We start from the raw sequence: 16,950 nt of genomic DNA on the forward strand, positions 1-16,950 counted from the left end.
ACTGAACTCACCAACAACAATCCTACAGCCAAGATATTCGCATTAAAAAATTTTTTTTGCAGACCGCAAATCATGTTTATGTTTTGAATTTCTATGGTTGGCATGTGTCGCCACCCAGCGCTTTCTCCCAGTCACAGCGTCTGTGGCATTTCAGCCTCCGGGTTGCCAGTTAAGCTTCCACTGAGCTGCAAATACGGCTGGGAGATAAAACGAGATCGTGAAAAAAAAGATTGTGTTCTATTATCGGTTATTATGGTCATATTTGCTTGATATCACACGGTAGAAATAAGCGGCTTGTCGCTCTGCCGTTTAATAGGCTACACAGCTTGCTGTTGTGAGCATAGCCTAGTTAGTTTGAGCTGCTGCTAAAGCTAAAGGGAAGAATTACAAAGTTAGAAAAGAGGGAGGAAATGTGGCGAAATGGAGCCGATGGTAAATGAAGTGATTGTGAACGTGAGGAGCCGACGGTTCATTAGATGAGTCCGGCCCGGTCAGGTCGCCTGTCTCCAGTCGTCATGTTTTATGATCCGACATCAGAAAGTGGAGGAGAAACGGAGCGGCTCACGTCTGCGGTAAGATGTCTCTATTTTGGCTCATCTACGGCGTGATTAACATGCACTAAGGCTCCGGTAGATGCGGGGTTACAGTGTGTGTGTGTGTGTGTGTGCGTGTCTGTGTGTGTGTGTCAGCGCTGCACACAGACACAGCGTCGGAGCGGTGAATGTATCAATAACTTGCAGATCACCTGAGTGACGTGAACTCCGCTCGTAGTTACTGTGAGTCAGAGCAATAAAACAGTGAGGTTGTTGATGAACATTTAGCTTTTTACTCTGCTTTGAGACTGACTGTGAGTGAGCAGAGCGGAGGTTAGCGAGTTGCTGTCTGGCAACCTGGAGTCTGGTGGGTAGGGGAGGGTGGACAACGCGCTGCTGTGTTTTGAATTTGACTGCAGCAACATTTTTGGCCACATTCTTACATATCGTACCTTTAAAATGAGTAGGCTACTTGGCATCCTGGAAACCTGCCTGATTTTGGAATAAATCTTAGTTGGATGTGAGTGTTCAGTGTCCTCCAAACCTGCTCTCCTTTCATTCTTCATTCAGCTCTTTCCATCATTTCTCATGTCAGCGACAGAGGCGAACACGTGAACACGCTCAAATGTTTCATTTCTTCTTTTCCCATGAAAACGGAATGTTGTTGCCAATCCCTCAAAGTTTTTTTGATTATGACAAAGACATACATCCTCATTCTTCTTTGCGAGTGGTTTGGTTACTTCCACCTACTGACTTCAATTTCAGTTGTGTAAGGTCAAAAGGTCAAGGTCACATTTCAGCCACTACTCAAGGACTTCACACAGTAAAAATGAGAATGTTATGCATAATTGTTGCTATTCCATATGAGTCTGGATAAACAAGGATGTAAGCTGAGACTGGTCTGAGTGGAGGAGGCAGACAATCATGGGCTGCTGATTCTAGTTTGAGCAGAAACACTTCTTTTTCCATGTGGTTGGATGAGACACCACACAAACACACTGAGGAGTTTCATTATGAGTGTGGAACTGTCCACAAAGGGAAGATACAAAACTAAAGCTGAAATGTCACATTTTCCATATTGTCACTCCATCTAGGGCATTTAGTGACCTTTGACATTGACTTCTACTAGTAAACAAGCAACTTCAACAAAACTGACAAGTTTGCATTAGCCTACTGCCCCCCAACCCCATCGCTCTCTGACAAACAGAGACATGCTATGGATGAAAATAATGAGGGATCTTTTCCCAGAACAGAGGGGTGTCAGCTGACTGGGACACAGATACTTTCTGACTTGACTGGAGAACTTTTTTATCCTTATCTCTGAAATGGGCCGTGACGCCACTGGCTCGCTCACTCCTGGCACTGATCTCCATCCTCAGGCTAGAGGAGGAGGAGGAAACTAAAAACTGTTGTTTGTTTTTTTATCCTAACCCAACATTTCATTTTCAATAACATTTTGGACTCTTCTTTTGATTTTGAAAAAAACCTGCAGCACCCCTGCTGCTCACTGCATATCTGTGGTATGTTTAATTTAATTTAAGCATGAATTCATTCTGAGTCATACATGTACATGACTAAGATGCATTAGCATGCACCTTAGTCATGTAGCCTCATTATAAAGTCTTTCAGAAATGTCCCCTGAAAGAGAATAATAGTCTACTTGTACAGTCATAAAACTCTTTCTACCCCCCCCCCCCACACACACACACACACACACACACACACACATTGCTGTAGGCTCTGAATATAATGGAAGGTTGGTCTTCGGTCTGTAAAAAATATATAATCTGACAGCATCCTGAAGATCAGGATTATATTCTCTGAATAACAATGAGGTGAGGCCTGAGCTGCTCGTGTGGAAGTGTTTCCTTTGTTAGAGAGCACATGACCCTGAAAGGAAATGATGCTTGTATATTGTGCGGTCAAACGGAGTCTGGGTTTGGAAACTCTAAACAAAGAACTGTACGTTCAGTACTAAGATCTACACGGCTTGTTACTTACTGACTTTAGTTATGTTTTGTAACATGCCAGTGTAAAGACAGACATTTGAGTTGATATTGATTGTGTGAAACAAACATTAGACTTGTTTTACACAGCACATGGACATGTCTTATTACATGTCCAGTCAGAGACAGATTATCATGACCACGGGCCCTGGAAAACAAACTCGCCACGGGCCCCTGCCCACACACTGCGCGCGCAAAGGCGCTCTTCCCACATAACAACACCAGGCAACACACAACCACACAAAATTACTGTCATTTTAGGTCTGTTTTGTTTGGAACCTGCCATGTAGGCCTACCGGACAATATATTATGGGAGAGACAGCAAGTATTCGAGTAGTGAGCACTTGGATGCAGCCCAAGTCGAGCGAGTACTCGAGTACTCGGATATCGGCTACAGCCCTACAAACTACTCACCTAAACCACCGGCTTTTTCCTGGCCTTCTTCGAGGTAAAGTCCTTGGTAAGGTAATCAAAGTCCAACTCTCGGACCAGTTTGTCCTCTACGGCCAGTTACATGGTGCAGTTTCAGCCGTTTCAGCTTTTTCTTGCCTTTGTTTTCGTTTAGCTGATCCACTGAGCGCCCGCGTTTTAAAAACGCACTGTAGCCTACGTTTGACCCCAGCGTACGTACGTCATTGTGTCATCACACATTACTGATTTAAATTTATAATTTCTAAAGCATTCAATTGCTTTTATTATCATACTACATTTTCAAAACCACATTCATTCCGTTTTTTTAATTTTTTTTAATTGTACCAACAAAAAACACACACACAACTCTGAAGGCCGAGGGCTCATATCGGCTCTGGGGCACGCCTACTTTGCCCATGCGGTAATCCGTCTATGACACTGCTGACAATGCATATCTGTGATTTGATAAAAGCATGAAATCTATTTATTAGAAAAGGTCTGGAGTAATCGTTTTACTGGGGGGAAAAAATCCATAGGTTTAAAGGTTTCCTTAAATATAAATTATTTCTGCAAGGTTTTGTTACTGATGACCATGATCATGAGGGATGGAAAACGTTTATGGAAGCTGAGATGGTGGGGGTGAGATAAACTGGGTTTTCCCTTTAGAGTCAAGAGTTAGTTCTGTGGTTATGCTGTGTGCTCAAGGACATTATTATTGTAAATTCTATCTTATCTTCATTTTCACTTCTTGAAAAAAAGAGGGAAAGAATAAAAAAAAAATAAGAAAAAGAAAAGAGCCAGCCTGTCCAGAGAGTGGCAGTGAAAGGCAGAGGAAGAGTGACCGACCGACACCGACAGTTCATGCATGAGCTTTGGCCGCAAGACAGCAACAAATCTGCCCCGATGCAGGACTGAGAGGACAGACATGAATCTCCTCTGTGCTTTTCTAACCCCATCTGGAACATATAAATGTACAACATGATGAAACACGTTTGTTTGAGAACTCATTACCTCCCCAATTTCAGCCTATATTAAATATTCCTGAAATAAACCACCATGAGGTAGGAAACACCAAAACATGTTGTTCCAATTTCAACAATGAGCAAACTGGACAAACAGTCCTAGAGAATTTCTTCCGTCTTGACAAAAAGAACAGTATAAATGTGCCATGGCCTGCCCATGTTGGACTTTTTGTGGGACTTCCTGTTTTATTTTAAAATTGCATATACAGTATGTCTCTCTGCTCTATTCTCGTGGACTCAATTTATTGGTTACACATTGATGGAACTTTTAAGCACATGGGCTCAAGGAGGAACAGATTTTTTGGTGGCCAAAGGTCAAAGGTCAGTGTGACCTCAGAAAACACCTTTTACCCACTTAATTATGACAAAGATACACACAAATGGTTCATATTTAATTATTATATATATATATTATATTATATATACATTACAGGCCAAAAGTTTGGAAGCAGGTCCCATAGGCCGAACACTTGGAAGCAACTTCAAGTTTCTGTTCACAATGCCTTCCTTAAAAAAACAGTATGAGTTTGATGAATTTAGGATGTATTAACTGTATGATCAGACTTTGCTTTCATTCCTCAGTTTACCCTTAGATAATACATTGATGTTACCAGACCATTGCTGAATAAATGTTACTAAAACAAAAGAGTTGAGAAGATGTGCAAGACTCACAACTTAAGTGCAAAAGTGAAAAATAAATCACAGTTTGCATTATTCAATTCAGCTCTTTGGCTTTTGAGAGTTTACATACAGAAATCCAAATAAATCTCAACTGTGTTCATATCTCTGACAAACTACCACAGAAATGGCTAACAGCTGTGTACAGATTTGTACAGTGAGGAAATAGGGATACACTGAAAGATAAATTGCACAACGCCTAATGGTGTCCAACAAAGAAGTTCACTACACCCTGAAGAGACTAGAAGAACTTTGTAAAATGGTTTGGCCTTCTCAGTCTCCAGACCTCTCTGCAATTGAGCTTGTGTGGGATGGATTGGACTGATCAGTCAGAAAAACTGTTGTTACTTTGAAGAAAGCAAAGTCATTCTGTATGTAGCCTATGTATCCTGAAAAGTGACTCTTCATATAATAACCATGTTTATTTTGTTACAAAGTACACCAGTGGAACTATGATCTTGTTTACACAAATTTGATCATGCTTCCAAACTTTCAGCCTGTAGTGTATATTATATACTGTATATTTTGGTGGCATGACACGAAAAAAAAAAAAAATCATTCATTCATTCATTCATTCATTCATTCATTCATTCATTCATTCATACATATAACCCTAACTGCATGGGTGTAACTGGATTGGGACATTTGGGTAGGAGCTGGTTTCAGTTTTCCCTTCCATCCTGTTATGTTTTTCCCCACATATTTCTATACCTGAGTTAAGATTTCTTGTTTTTCCATATATGAAATATATCTGAAACGTTCCTGTGTTGGCTGAAAAATGAATTCAAAATAGATAAAAGAGATACAGGTCAGGGTCGGAGTGCCTCCTTGTAGAAGAGCTACATGACTCTTGTGACTGTACAGCATATTTCTCATCTTGAGCCTTCCTGCTGCTTTGTTATTTTAGGATGCTTTCCTGGGCTTGTATCACCTTACCTTTGCTGGAGGTGCTTCCTGTGCGCTGGCTGGCTTTGTCGTTCAGGGCTGGAGCTTGCGTCTGCCCATTTGATCTTTGTCCTAATCCAGCTGAGGAAGCGTGGCTCTGGCTCTGGGCTGGAAGCGGTCTCTGGACCAGGTTTCCCTCGCTGCCTGCCCTCATCAGCCTCTCGCCGATCCGCAGCATGCATGAGCGGTTCCCCTGCAGCTCCTTTCTCAGGCTGGGGCTCTTTGAGCCTGCTGAGCTGGGTCGACCCAGGCGGGAGGAGGACTTGGACATCTTCCCTGCTGGGCTGAGCAGAACACTGTTTAGATACTCCACAGTTAGTCTGACAGTTAATCTTCACTAGTCCCCCCCCTCCCCTTGTCTCTAGTCTGGTTCTCTTCTGTCTCTTCTTTCTCTCATTTACAGGAAAGACTTGTTGTTTTTTTTGCCACAGTGAGAGTTTTGGTCCTTGCACTTCTCTCGCTGTGTGGAAGAAACGTCCTGAGAAACGTTTGTGTTGTGATGATGTCTATAGTTTTGTTAGGTTATCTCCTGTGCTCCTCTGTTAGTTCTGCCTCACACTGCACGTTACTGCCCTCGGTCTCGTTATCGGTCTGTCCCTCTGTCCCCTTCAGACCTGGACGTCTGTGCCACAGGAGAGATCCTGTGCTTAAAGCAGCGATCAGAGAGTGTAAAGAGTGTAAAGGCAGTTCTCTCACGCTGTGTCACTCCCTCAGTGAGCCCACTCTCCTCTGGGGAAGCTGACTGTCTTCCTACTCTCTCTCTCTCTCTCTCTCTCTCTCTCTCTGTCTCTCTCTATCTCTTTCTCTCTCTCGCTGTCTGATTCCCTCAGTTCAATTCAGTTCAGTTCAACATGCAGTACAGACAGCAATGAATCAGACATCACCAAAAATGTAAATACAGTGGCACTCCGTTAAAGGGATAATTCAACATTTTGGCAAATTGGCACATTGCCATAATCCCTATAGTCTTAGGAGTAGGTTCATTACCTTTAATTGTCGGTGCAAGCTGTTTTTAGAACAGCAGAGCAGAGCTGCGAGCTGCTCAGAGCTACGCTACGGAGGCTAATGGGATTTCTTGGTTTCCCTCAACAAATACACAATCCAACAACTCCAGAATGCTCTTGTGGACAAGTTGTGACCTGCACATTCACCACACTATGAATAACAATAACGGAACATTATGAGACAGAGTTGTTTTCAAGGTAAATGCAGAGACTGCTTGCCGAAAAACTGCCCTCGACAGGAACGCGCATCAGCGGTTTTGCATGAAGTTACCTCGAAAACAACTCTGTCTCGTAACGTTCACAACTTGTCCACCAGAGCGTTTTGGAGTTGTTGGATTGTGTATTTGATGAGTTTGATGAGGGAAACCAAGAAATTCCATTAGCCTCCGTAGCGTAGCTCTGAGCAGCTCACGGTTCTGCTCCACTTGCACCAACAATTAAAGGTAATGAACCTATGACTAAAGGGATTATGGCAATGGGCCAATTTGCCAGAAATGTTGAATTATTCCTCTTACGTGAGTGGAAGATGAAATGATCTCCAAAAGAAATTTTAAACATGAAAAATTTAACATGAAACACTCTTTTGCAATATTTTCAGCAATATCAGGTTATTATTTTTGTTTTAGTTTCATAGTGAAAAAGGGAAACAAATCAGCAGCCTGCAAAAGAATGGGAAACCCAGGAGACTTGAGTTCTCAAGACAAGATATTTACTATTTACACAATGTGATAGTTTCCAAAGGGGGGGCTACTAGGTACTAACTGTGCAGGGTGGCCAAACCTTTGCTGCGGGCCTTTTTCCTTTTCTGTCAGTTTGAAAATGTAAAAGATGAAAAGAAAAATGTATAACTATTGTTTAAATGTAATGTGAATGTGTCATCTGTAACTTTATGCCTTTTAGAGATTAGTTTATTAGTTTATTATTGATCCCCATTAGTCATTACCTCAGCAGCGACTATTCTTCCTGGGGTCCAAAGTTACAATATATTCTCAATCTGAACACACATATAGATATACAAATATTTCATACAAATATTTATTGAATATAGATAATTTCATCTTCCACTTAACTGTTCACGGTAACAGACATTTTGACCAGGGGTGCTCAAACTTTTGCATGCCACTATAGATACACAGTAAAATAACAATAAAGAACAAGAACAATTGTGATACATGTATTAAAGGTCTAGGCTATTTGTGCAAAAAGAAACATTTGAGTATGAGATGTGACATCAATAGATTGTGTTGTTGTAGTGATGCTGCTCTCACATATCTCGCTGCTTCTGCGGCCACAGAGGAAATCCAAGCTTTTACACTGACAGTCAGTCTCAGTGAGGAACAGAGTGGACACAGCCACATCAGCCTGAGGACGGCCGGTCTCTATGTCCACACTGTGATCTGTCTGCACATATCCAGGATCTCGCTCAGCGTCCGATCCCTCTCAGTTGGCAGATCGTCTGCTGCTGTATCCTCTCTCTCTGTCTCTGCCTCCTCACACTCCTTTTTTCTCTCCTGTTCCCTCTCTTCCTTTTTAATTCCTCTCTCTGCACATCTCTTGACTCCCTCTCATTCACGTTGGTTGTCAGTTTTCCCCACAATAATCCACACTGATGTCTCAATCCTCATATTAGCCTAAACAATCTACAGTAATCTTCTTTGCTTTCATCCCTATATATTTCCTACCTTCCTTCCTGCTTTTCAATATTCTTTCATCTCCCAGTTTCCAGTAAATAATCTTGATGTCTTCCCTCAGACACTCAAAAGTTGTCCCTATTTATAATTCCAGTGTTCTGGGTGCTCACATTTTGAGTTATGCATGTCACTTAATGATGTCTTAGATTGTGTATCTTGTGTAGGAAGGTTGGGCATGGATCTGAAGCTGTGTTGAGCAGAATGTGAGCCTGCAGCCATGAGAGGCTTGGAGTGGCATCATTAGGAAAACCAGATCAGAAAACCAGTTCCAGTGATATGTATTTTTAATGCCAAAGCTGCAGAGGTGTCTGCTGCATCCACCACTTCCCCCTGCTGCTCTTTGAAGAGGCATGTTTAGTTTTCACGCTGGTGAGAAACTGTAAAACACAAACTTTTCATGGGTTAGTAGTTGGTCGTTTTTTTCCCCCTTATATCGTCTTTTAAGTTGGGAGACTCAGTGTCTCTTCCTCTTAGCTTTCATCAGCTCAGGTTGAAGAAGACATAAACAACACGAGAGAGGAAATAACAGATGTGCTCTAACGTGATTGTTCCCCCTGTAATCCATTTGAATCGTGCATTTTGAAGTTTGAAGTTGGCTTTTAGTAAATACCTTAGAATTAATTCACAGTATTAAATTATCACTGACTTTGATTTTATTAATTCAAGGCAAGGCAAATTTATTTGTATAGCACAATTCATACACCAGGCAATTTAGTACTTTACAGAGGCATAGAAATACATTTAAATCAAAAACATAAAAATACATTTAAAAGGAAAAGAAAGACAATAATAGCAACTAGAATGATTAAATCATTAAAATGATACATTTAATTTAGCTAAAAGCTAGCAAATCATGACATTTTCAACCCTGACTTAAATGAATTGACCTCAGGTGTACAGGCAGTCTGTTCCACAGATGAGGAGCATAAAAACTGAATGCTGCTTCACTTTGTTGGCTTCCGATCCTGGGAACACACAGTGGACCTGTCCCAGACAATGCTTCATGTGGATTTAATAAATCTAGAATATGTTTTGGCCCAAGACCATTTAGTGTGTTGAGGACCAACAGGAAGATTTTAAAGTCTAACCTTTGAGTCACAGGAAGCCAGTCTAGTGATCTGAGCTCAACTCTGCTGTCCCATTCTTCTGTTATCCAGCCTCCTGTCTCCTGTCTCCTGTGTCCTCGCTCCAGCTCCACCACAGCCCTCTGTTGGACCAAGACAGCTACTGCAGATGGAAAAAAGGCTGGAATCAACTCCAACCTGATTATAGGATATTTTGAATATGGTTGCAAAAAAGACAATAATACGATAATAGTTGTATTTCTGTATAAAATGCCCATCGCTGGAAACAGCTGTTGTTGAGTGAAGTGAGTGAAAGAATGAAGCTTGATGCTGAACTCATGTTTCTTTTAGATTGGCAAACTGCTTATGCTAATGTAGCAAAGCTATAGCAATAATAAGACTTACATCCAGTATAACTTCTTTAAAATCTGAGGTCCAGTGACTTACCAGGTTAAAATGTTGAGCTTCTGTTCAAATACAACATTGACATGTCACTTTTAATCACTGTATACTTGTAGCCTATATTATGTATGCTTATTTGTTGTTAACTATAGCCTACATGCTAGGACTGACTGGTATCATATGATGCTGGACCTGAGAACAAATTTCATTTCATGTGAAAGTGACGTTAAATTGAACCTTATACCTTGACATATGCACATGAAAAAAATCTTCCATCAAAACTGACCTCAAACCAGCTCTGAACAGCCTACATACAGTCACAGAGTTGAACTGAGGGGGATGAAAAAGAACATGCTCATCTGTGTCTCTGAGTCAGAAATCATTCACCTGCAAATAGACAGAAAAGTCATCTCATTCCCTGTAACATAAAGTTGTATAGAACAGGTGAGAGACTTGTAAACCTCCACACCACCTACCAAAGAAGAGAATTAGAGCCAGGTGCAGTAGCAGAGGCATTGGGGACTCCCCTTGCTGCACTGACTTTAGCCCTAATTCAAACCACATTTGTCTGCTGTTAGTAATATCACCAAGTCCCTGTTTGATTTGAGGTGGGAGGTGAGTTCTTCTGCCAGATTTCTGTGGAACTCTTACATCTGAAAATCATTTGGTTTAGCTCCCCAAGCGGGGCTGATGCAGATGTTTCATGTCTGTCTAAAGGATAAGTCATCAGTGGCAACACTGGATCTAGTCTTGGACCAGCCTTAGTCTCTGATGGATGGACTGAGGAGATGTGAGGACTATGGATTGTACCTGCCAGTAACATTAAGGGTTAGGGTTATGTTATTTTTATTTTTCTATCACAGTACAGTAATAGAAAAAATGTTAATAATGTCAAAGGTGTTATTCATACCAGTGAAATTATTTTGTTAGATCTTGCTCAAAGTTTGTCTAATAACAGTACTTTTTATGTGATTAAATATAATGTACCATTTAAAGTCATCATCCATTTTCAAGCCAACTTTCTGAATGTTTGCATACACCACATATACCCAACATTTTTGCTTTTTTATTTGAGACCTCTGAAAATGTGTTTTACAGTGTAACGGTTTTACAAGTTACAGTGTCTTTAAAGAGGAAATAAATCCTGGGCCACATACTGTACAGTGCAATTTGATCTCAAGTGGGCCGGACTGGTAAAATAATATCATAATAACCTATAAAAAAGAGAACTCTAAAGTTTTCCCTTTTTTTAGTACAAGGAAGTACATAATTAAGAAGTTTAAATGAAATAATCTATCCTTTTACACAACATATTAGTGACAATTTGAAACTTCTTTAGGAAAAATATGCACAACTTCAACAATATTATGCCTCTTCTGTCTTTTAGCTGTATAATTTTCACACCTACTGTCAGTGTAGTGTGAGAGTTTGAACATAATGTGTATGGGCGTAAATGGAGGCGGTGTACGGTGTGAAGTTCATGTTGTAAGTGCAAAGCGAAAAGCAACAAAGCGTCAGCTGGCAACTGCCAACTAGGTGGAGTCCTTATATCAGGGAACCAGGAATGCTGACCAGGTGTTCCATGCAACACACAAACACAAATACACACACAAGTACACGAGACAGAAAGCAAGGCTCCACGCCGTCACAATAAGCCAAGAGGAAATATTTGTGTCTGACTGGCACCAGTGTTGTGACGTTCACGAACGAACCGATTCTATTGAACGGCTGGTTAACATGAACGATGGGAACCGAGTCACAGCTGGGAACCGTTCTTTTTTTTTTTTTTAACATCTCTGTGTGTTCATAACAGTCAATTGAAGCTGCTCCATTGGCTGCGTAAGTGGCGTGCAAACTCAGATATTAGTGGGATATCTAATTTTGTATTATTTTGTTCCAAATCTCACCCCATTATTTCCAAGATAAAACGAGTTACCACCAGGCTGGCTTCTTAAAACTTAATAAATATTTAAAAAATCAGTCAAATGAGCCAGTTTTTTGAACGGCTCTTTGAAAGGAACGGCTCACCAAGATCCGGCTCCCTTCAAAGAGCCATAAATCCCATCTCTAACTGGCACATGATTGTATTTATCTGATCTCTCTACTCTCTTGTGTGTGGGCCGTCAGGTACTTTCCATGACCTTGAACTTTTACTCACAGCCACAGAGCACATTTGAATTTACTTTCTCTTTCAGTCTTGTGCCTGGATATCATTTGGTTAGATTTGACACTTCAAACCAAAACAAGCAAGTTTTTACAGTTAATAATCAACATCTTCTATAATATAATAGCATGGTTCTGGGCTGGACTATACTACATTACAAATTTTCTGTCATGTCTATACACCTCTTTGCTAACCAGGGTGCATCAAAGGAGGCCAAAACTGTGAAGGGATGATATAAGCAGATTTGTTAGGAGAGGGTGGAAGTTCTCCCTTGACTGGATCCAATCTCACAAAAAGAAACATAGAACAGTTCTGAAAGGATAGATATAAAATAAAAAAACAAACAAACATCCATCATTGTCTATATAGCTTATCCATTTGGGATTGAAGCAGGGCTGGCTCTACGCAGGGGCAAGAGGGGGCAGCGCCCCCTCAAATAAATGTCTTGCCCCCTCAAATCTGCTGTAGCAAAAAATCTGCCGAAAAAGGGACACTGTTCTTTTCTAAAATGTTCTGTTCTTTTTTCTTTTTTTTCCCTAAAATGTTCTGTTCTTTTTTCTTTTTTTTAGTATTCATAAGACTACCTTTCAGTTTTGTAAATCTTGACCATAGTAGAACTAGAACTGGCCCTGGATTGATGTGGGGTAGAAGCCAATCCAAGATGACATAAGGTGGAGGTGAGTTACACCCTGGACCAGTCATCAGTCTATTATGTGGTCACTGACATAGATGAACAACTTCATAAAATTGCATTACTTTTGGTCTGTGGGAGGAAGCTGAAATACAGAGAGAGAGAGAGAGAGAGAGATCACGCAAGCACATGGAGAACTTGACAACTTCACTCTGAAAAGAAACAAATCCAGAAACCTGCTCATTGAGAGGTGTGGGTACTGATCCCCACACCACTGAGCTGCACTGAAAAAGAAACAGCTTGTTTCTTTTAACTTTCCTAATACAATACAACTTTCTTTGGTGAAGTTATGGGACTCCACAACCAATGCCTTGAGGAGGACAATGGTGTCATTCTTAAAGAGTAAAGGGGGTGGGGAGACTAAGGATTAATTACTTTGCATGTTGTATCTGATGAGAACCTCTTTCAGTTAATTTTAGAGCACAAGAAAAGATGGGAAATGCCAGAACACACTATGATTCATAATTAAAAGAAATGGTGGAGAAACCGCTTTACTTGGCATCTGTAACACTTTGTACAAAATGGGTCGGAATGTTAGTATGATGGCGGCCCATGGTCATAGCAAAGAGATGTATTTGAGAGTGTGGAAATCTGACACGCCACCTAAGTTCAAAGTCTAGGTGAGGGAGCTGGTAGGAATTCTCCATATTGAAAAACTGAGATACAAGATATCTGGTAACTTACAGAAATGTTGTGGTGTGTGGAGACCTATCCTGGAGTACTTGAAACTGTAGTTGACCTCCCTAAAGAGTATCTATGTAAGGGATAATGTATAGTTCGGAGGTTCGCGTTTAAAAAACCCGCGTCGACCCGCTAATTTTAGTGGAAAACGGCTATAGATACCGCCCCTCACAGTGGTCAAACAGGATACACCTAATGATGTTGATTTAAAAATAGCTGTGTTTGAACTGCTTTCATTAACAATACTATGAGATACAAAACAAAACAATGGTTGAAACGGTTCACAAAATGAGCAGAAGAGGGAGGGGGGGGTCAGGAGCCCGCAGAGGAGGGAGGGGGGCTCGATCCCCCTGCGCGTTCATGAGGGGACGCACGCGCGTCACACATGCACGCGCAAACGTTTTCGCATGCACGCGCAAAGGGGAAAAATATTTACTACTGACAGGGTAGTTCCTGATTTGTTAATCAACACTATGGATTTGAGCTCATGACCCAGACTGTGTTGAGAAACTAGGACAACATTTGTGAGAAACTGCATTTCTACCTATCAGTGTTCCTGGGTTAGTTAGGGGACATATTATGGAAATATCACTTTTTGAAGGCTCTTTAACATATTTGGGTGTTTGTCTTGCCTTCCAGCTCCCAAAATGTGAGAATTGACCAAAAGATCTGTTCCCTTTCTTGACTGGCAATGATATAACTAGTTTTTGAATTTGCATGATACCATCCCTTCCTGGGACCCGTAGAAGAGGTGGGACGGGGCAATAAGTGGTTAATTTGCATTTAAAAGGACAGACATTGAAACCAGCCGTTCTGGCTGTTTTGAGAGGATGAAAAGAGCTGTGATGTTTGATCCTTGGGGTATTTTGACCATGTGACCATGTCACAGACATGTCTTAAAGACACCTGGGAACTATTTTAATTTGTGGAAAAGGGGCAGCCATGTCTCCTTTAAAGGAAGACAAAACAAGTAGACCAACGTTGAATGGCACACACACACACACACACACACACACACACACATACCCCACACACACACACAGATTTTACTGGAAGGAGGAGGAGCAGCTGCAGAGGGAGGGGGAGGACTTCCTTGTTTATAACACAGAGTAGCTCAGAGGATCAGCTATGCTGGAGGCGACACCAGTCTCTGAGTCTGAGGGTGAATAAAACTTTATCTGGATAATCGTCAGGATCGCTTTCTCCTCTCTTCAGCCCAACCAGGTACAGTCACATCTATTTGTCCTGTTTAAACACTGACAAACTGTTAAAAACAAACTATTAAAAACTTTAACATTGTACACAAGGCATACTTTAAAGACAAACTAGCCTGTCGAGTATACCCACAGTGTTCTTGTTGTTGCACATTTTAAGGATTATGTAAAACTGCGTATCTGTATAATAAACGTAACAATTTCACTTTCGCTTTCATTCCTGCTCTCAGTGTGTCATCATGGCAGCCAAAAACTGCCTGCTGTCCGAGGAGCAGTTTCTCTGCTGCATCTGTCTGGATGTTTTCACTCAGCCGGTCACCATACCATGCGGACACAACTTCTGCAAAAGCTGCATCACACAGCACTGGAACATCAACAGGGTCCACTGCCAGTGCCCCCTGTGTAAAAAACACTTTCAAAAGCGGCCCGAGCTGATGGTCAACACCTTCATATCAGAGATGGCTGAGGAGTTCAAACAGTCGACCACAGGCAAAGGCAACGCGGCCTCGGAGATACAAGTGGCCAAAGCAGGAGAGATCCCCTGTGACATCTGTAGAGGGACTAAAATGAAGGCTCTGAAGTCCTGCCTAACGTGCTTCGCCTCTTACTGCGACGTTCACCTGGATCCTCATCGGACCTCTGAGCCGCTGAAAAAACACTCACTAGTGGATCCGGTACAGAACATAGAGGACTGGGTGTGTTCAAAGCACGGAAAACCGCTGGAACTGTTCTGTAAGACGGACCAGGTGTACGTGTGCTCGCTCTGCACCGTCTCAGAACACGTGGCACACAGCATAGTTTCTCTGAAAGACGAATGTGAAGCAAAGGGCGCCGAGCTGGAGCAGATTATCAAGGAGAGACGGCAGAAGATCCAGCAGATCAAGCGCTTGAAAACGCACGGTAAGGAAGACGCGGAGAGGGAGATAGCGAACGGCGTCAAGGTCTTCACCGCTCTGATGCAGACCGCCGAGAGAAACCTGAACGAGCTCATTGAGGGCGTCGAGGAGAGGCAGAGGACGACGGAGCAGCAGGCCGACCGTCTCATCGGAGAACTGGAACTGGATATCTCCGCGCTGACGACGAGAGCATCTGAGATCCGGAAGCTCTGTCACACTCAGGACCATCTCCTCCTGCTCCGCAGCATCACATCCGGAAACGCCACCGTGTGCGGCAAGAACTGGACAGGGGTCAGCGTCTGTCTGCCGTCGTACGAGGGGACGGTGGTGAAAGCCGTGGCTGAGCTGGAGGAGATGCTGAGCACCAGAAAGGAGAGGCTGCTTTACGAGGCCAAGATGAAGAGGGTCCAGCATTACGCAGTGGATGTGACCCTGGAACCCGACACAGCCAATCCCTGGCTCGTCCTCTCTGACGATGGCAAAGAAGTGAAGTGTGGTGACGTGATGAGGGACCTGCCCGACAACGAGGAGAGGTTTTCCCTCTATCCTAACGTCTTAGCGCGGCAGAGCTTCTCCTCTGGGAGGTTTTACTACGAGGTTCAGGTGGCAGGGAAGACTGACTGGACTCTAGGAGTGGTCAAAAGGTCAATCAGCAGAAAGGAAGTGATCCCACTGTGTCCCGTGAATGGCTACTGGGCTGTGGGCTTAAGGAATGGAAATGAGTTCCTTACTCTAGCCAGCCCTGTTGCCAGCATCAGTCTGACCCCAGCACCTCAGAGGGTGGGGGTGTTTGTGAGTCACGAGGAGGGTCTGGTCTCCTTCTATGACACCGACGCTGCAGTTCATCTCTTTTCCTTCACCAACTGCTGCTTCACAGGGGAACTCAGCCCCTTCTTCTGTCCCGGTCTTCATCATGGCGGCAGGAACGCCACCCCTCTCGTCATTCTACCTGTAGAACAGACAGATCGGAACTGACTTTGTTATTTGAGAAGATGAGGTAAACGGTAAAATGGACTTGTTCCATGTAGAGTTTCTCTTCCACGCGGTACATCACAGGAGGAAATCTGAGCTTCAGTATTTTACCCAAGGATAGTGTGGCAGTGATCAGTGGGTGAGCTTCACCTCTTCAAGCCTGACAGACAACCAGTGAACTGACCTGTGATATTCAGTGGTGTTTTTTTTCCTCAGAATTCTCACTTTAAAGGGAAGATTCAGCTTTTTGGAGGGGGGTTGTATGAGGTACAAATGACCATTAAAGGGATAGTTCAACATTTTGGCAAATTTACCTATTGCCATAATCCCTATAGTTTTAGGAGTAGGTTCATTACCTTTAATTGTCGGTGCAAGCTGTTTTTAGATCGGAGACATGAGCTGCTCAGCTAACGCAACAGAGGCTCATGGTATTTTCATGTTTCCCTCATCAAACTAAATATACAATCCAACAACTCCAAAACACTCTGTTGGGCAAGCTGCGACCTGCACATTCACCACAATATGAAATAATGACGTATAATTATGTAACATTACGACACATGAAGCAAATACTCT

The 16,950-nt window shown here is 42.4% G+C and overlaps 2 protein-coding genes across 2 annotated transcripts in view; one reads left to right on the forward strand and one right to left on the reverse strand.

The window, feature by feature from the left end:
* Positions 1-5,866, reverse strand: part of LOC146970586 (uncharacterized) — an 85,843-nt gene extending 79,977 nt beyond the window's left edge. The window contains exon 1 of the mRNA XM_085805929.1: positions 5,587-5,866. Within this exon, the coding sequence (XP_085662055.1) occupies positions 5,587-5,866 (280 nt within the window). The remainder of the gene's footprint in view (positions 1-5,586) is intronic.
* An 8,554-nt stretch (positions 5,867-14,420) lies between these two features.
* Positions 14,421-16,517, forward strand: LOC146970587 (E3 ubiquitin-protein ligase TRIM39-like). The gene is made up of 2 exons (XM_085804074.1): positions 14,421-14,516; positions 14,737-16,517. The coding sequence occupies exon 2, from the start codon at positions 14,746-14,748 to the stop codon at positions 16,375-16,377; it is 1,632 nt and encodes a 543-aa protein (XP_085660200.1). The 5' UTR covers positions 14,421-14,516; positions 14,737-14,745; the 3' UTR covers positions 16,378-16,517.
* The last annotated feature ends 433 nt before the right edge of the window (positions 16,518-16,950 follow it).

The sequence above is a fragment of the Trachurus japonicus genome, chromosome 17 (genome assembly GCF_045865225.1).
Source record: "Trachurus japonicus isolate A0001 chromosome 17, Traja_1.0".
In the NCBI taxonomy this organism is placed as follows: domain Eukaryota; kingdom Metazoa; phylum Chordata; class Actinopteri; order Carangiformes; family Carangidae; genus Trachurus; species Trachurus japonicus.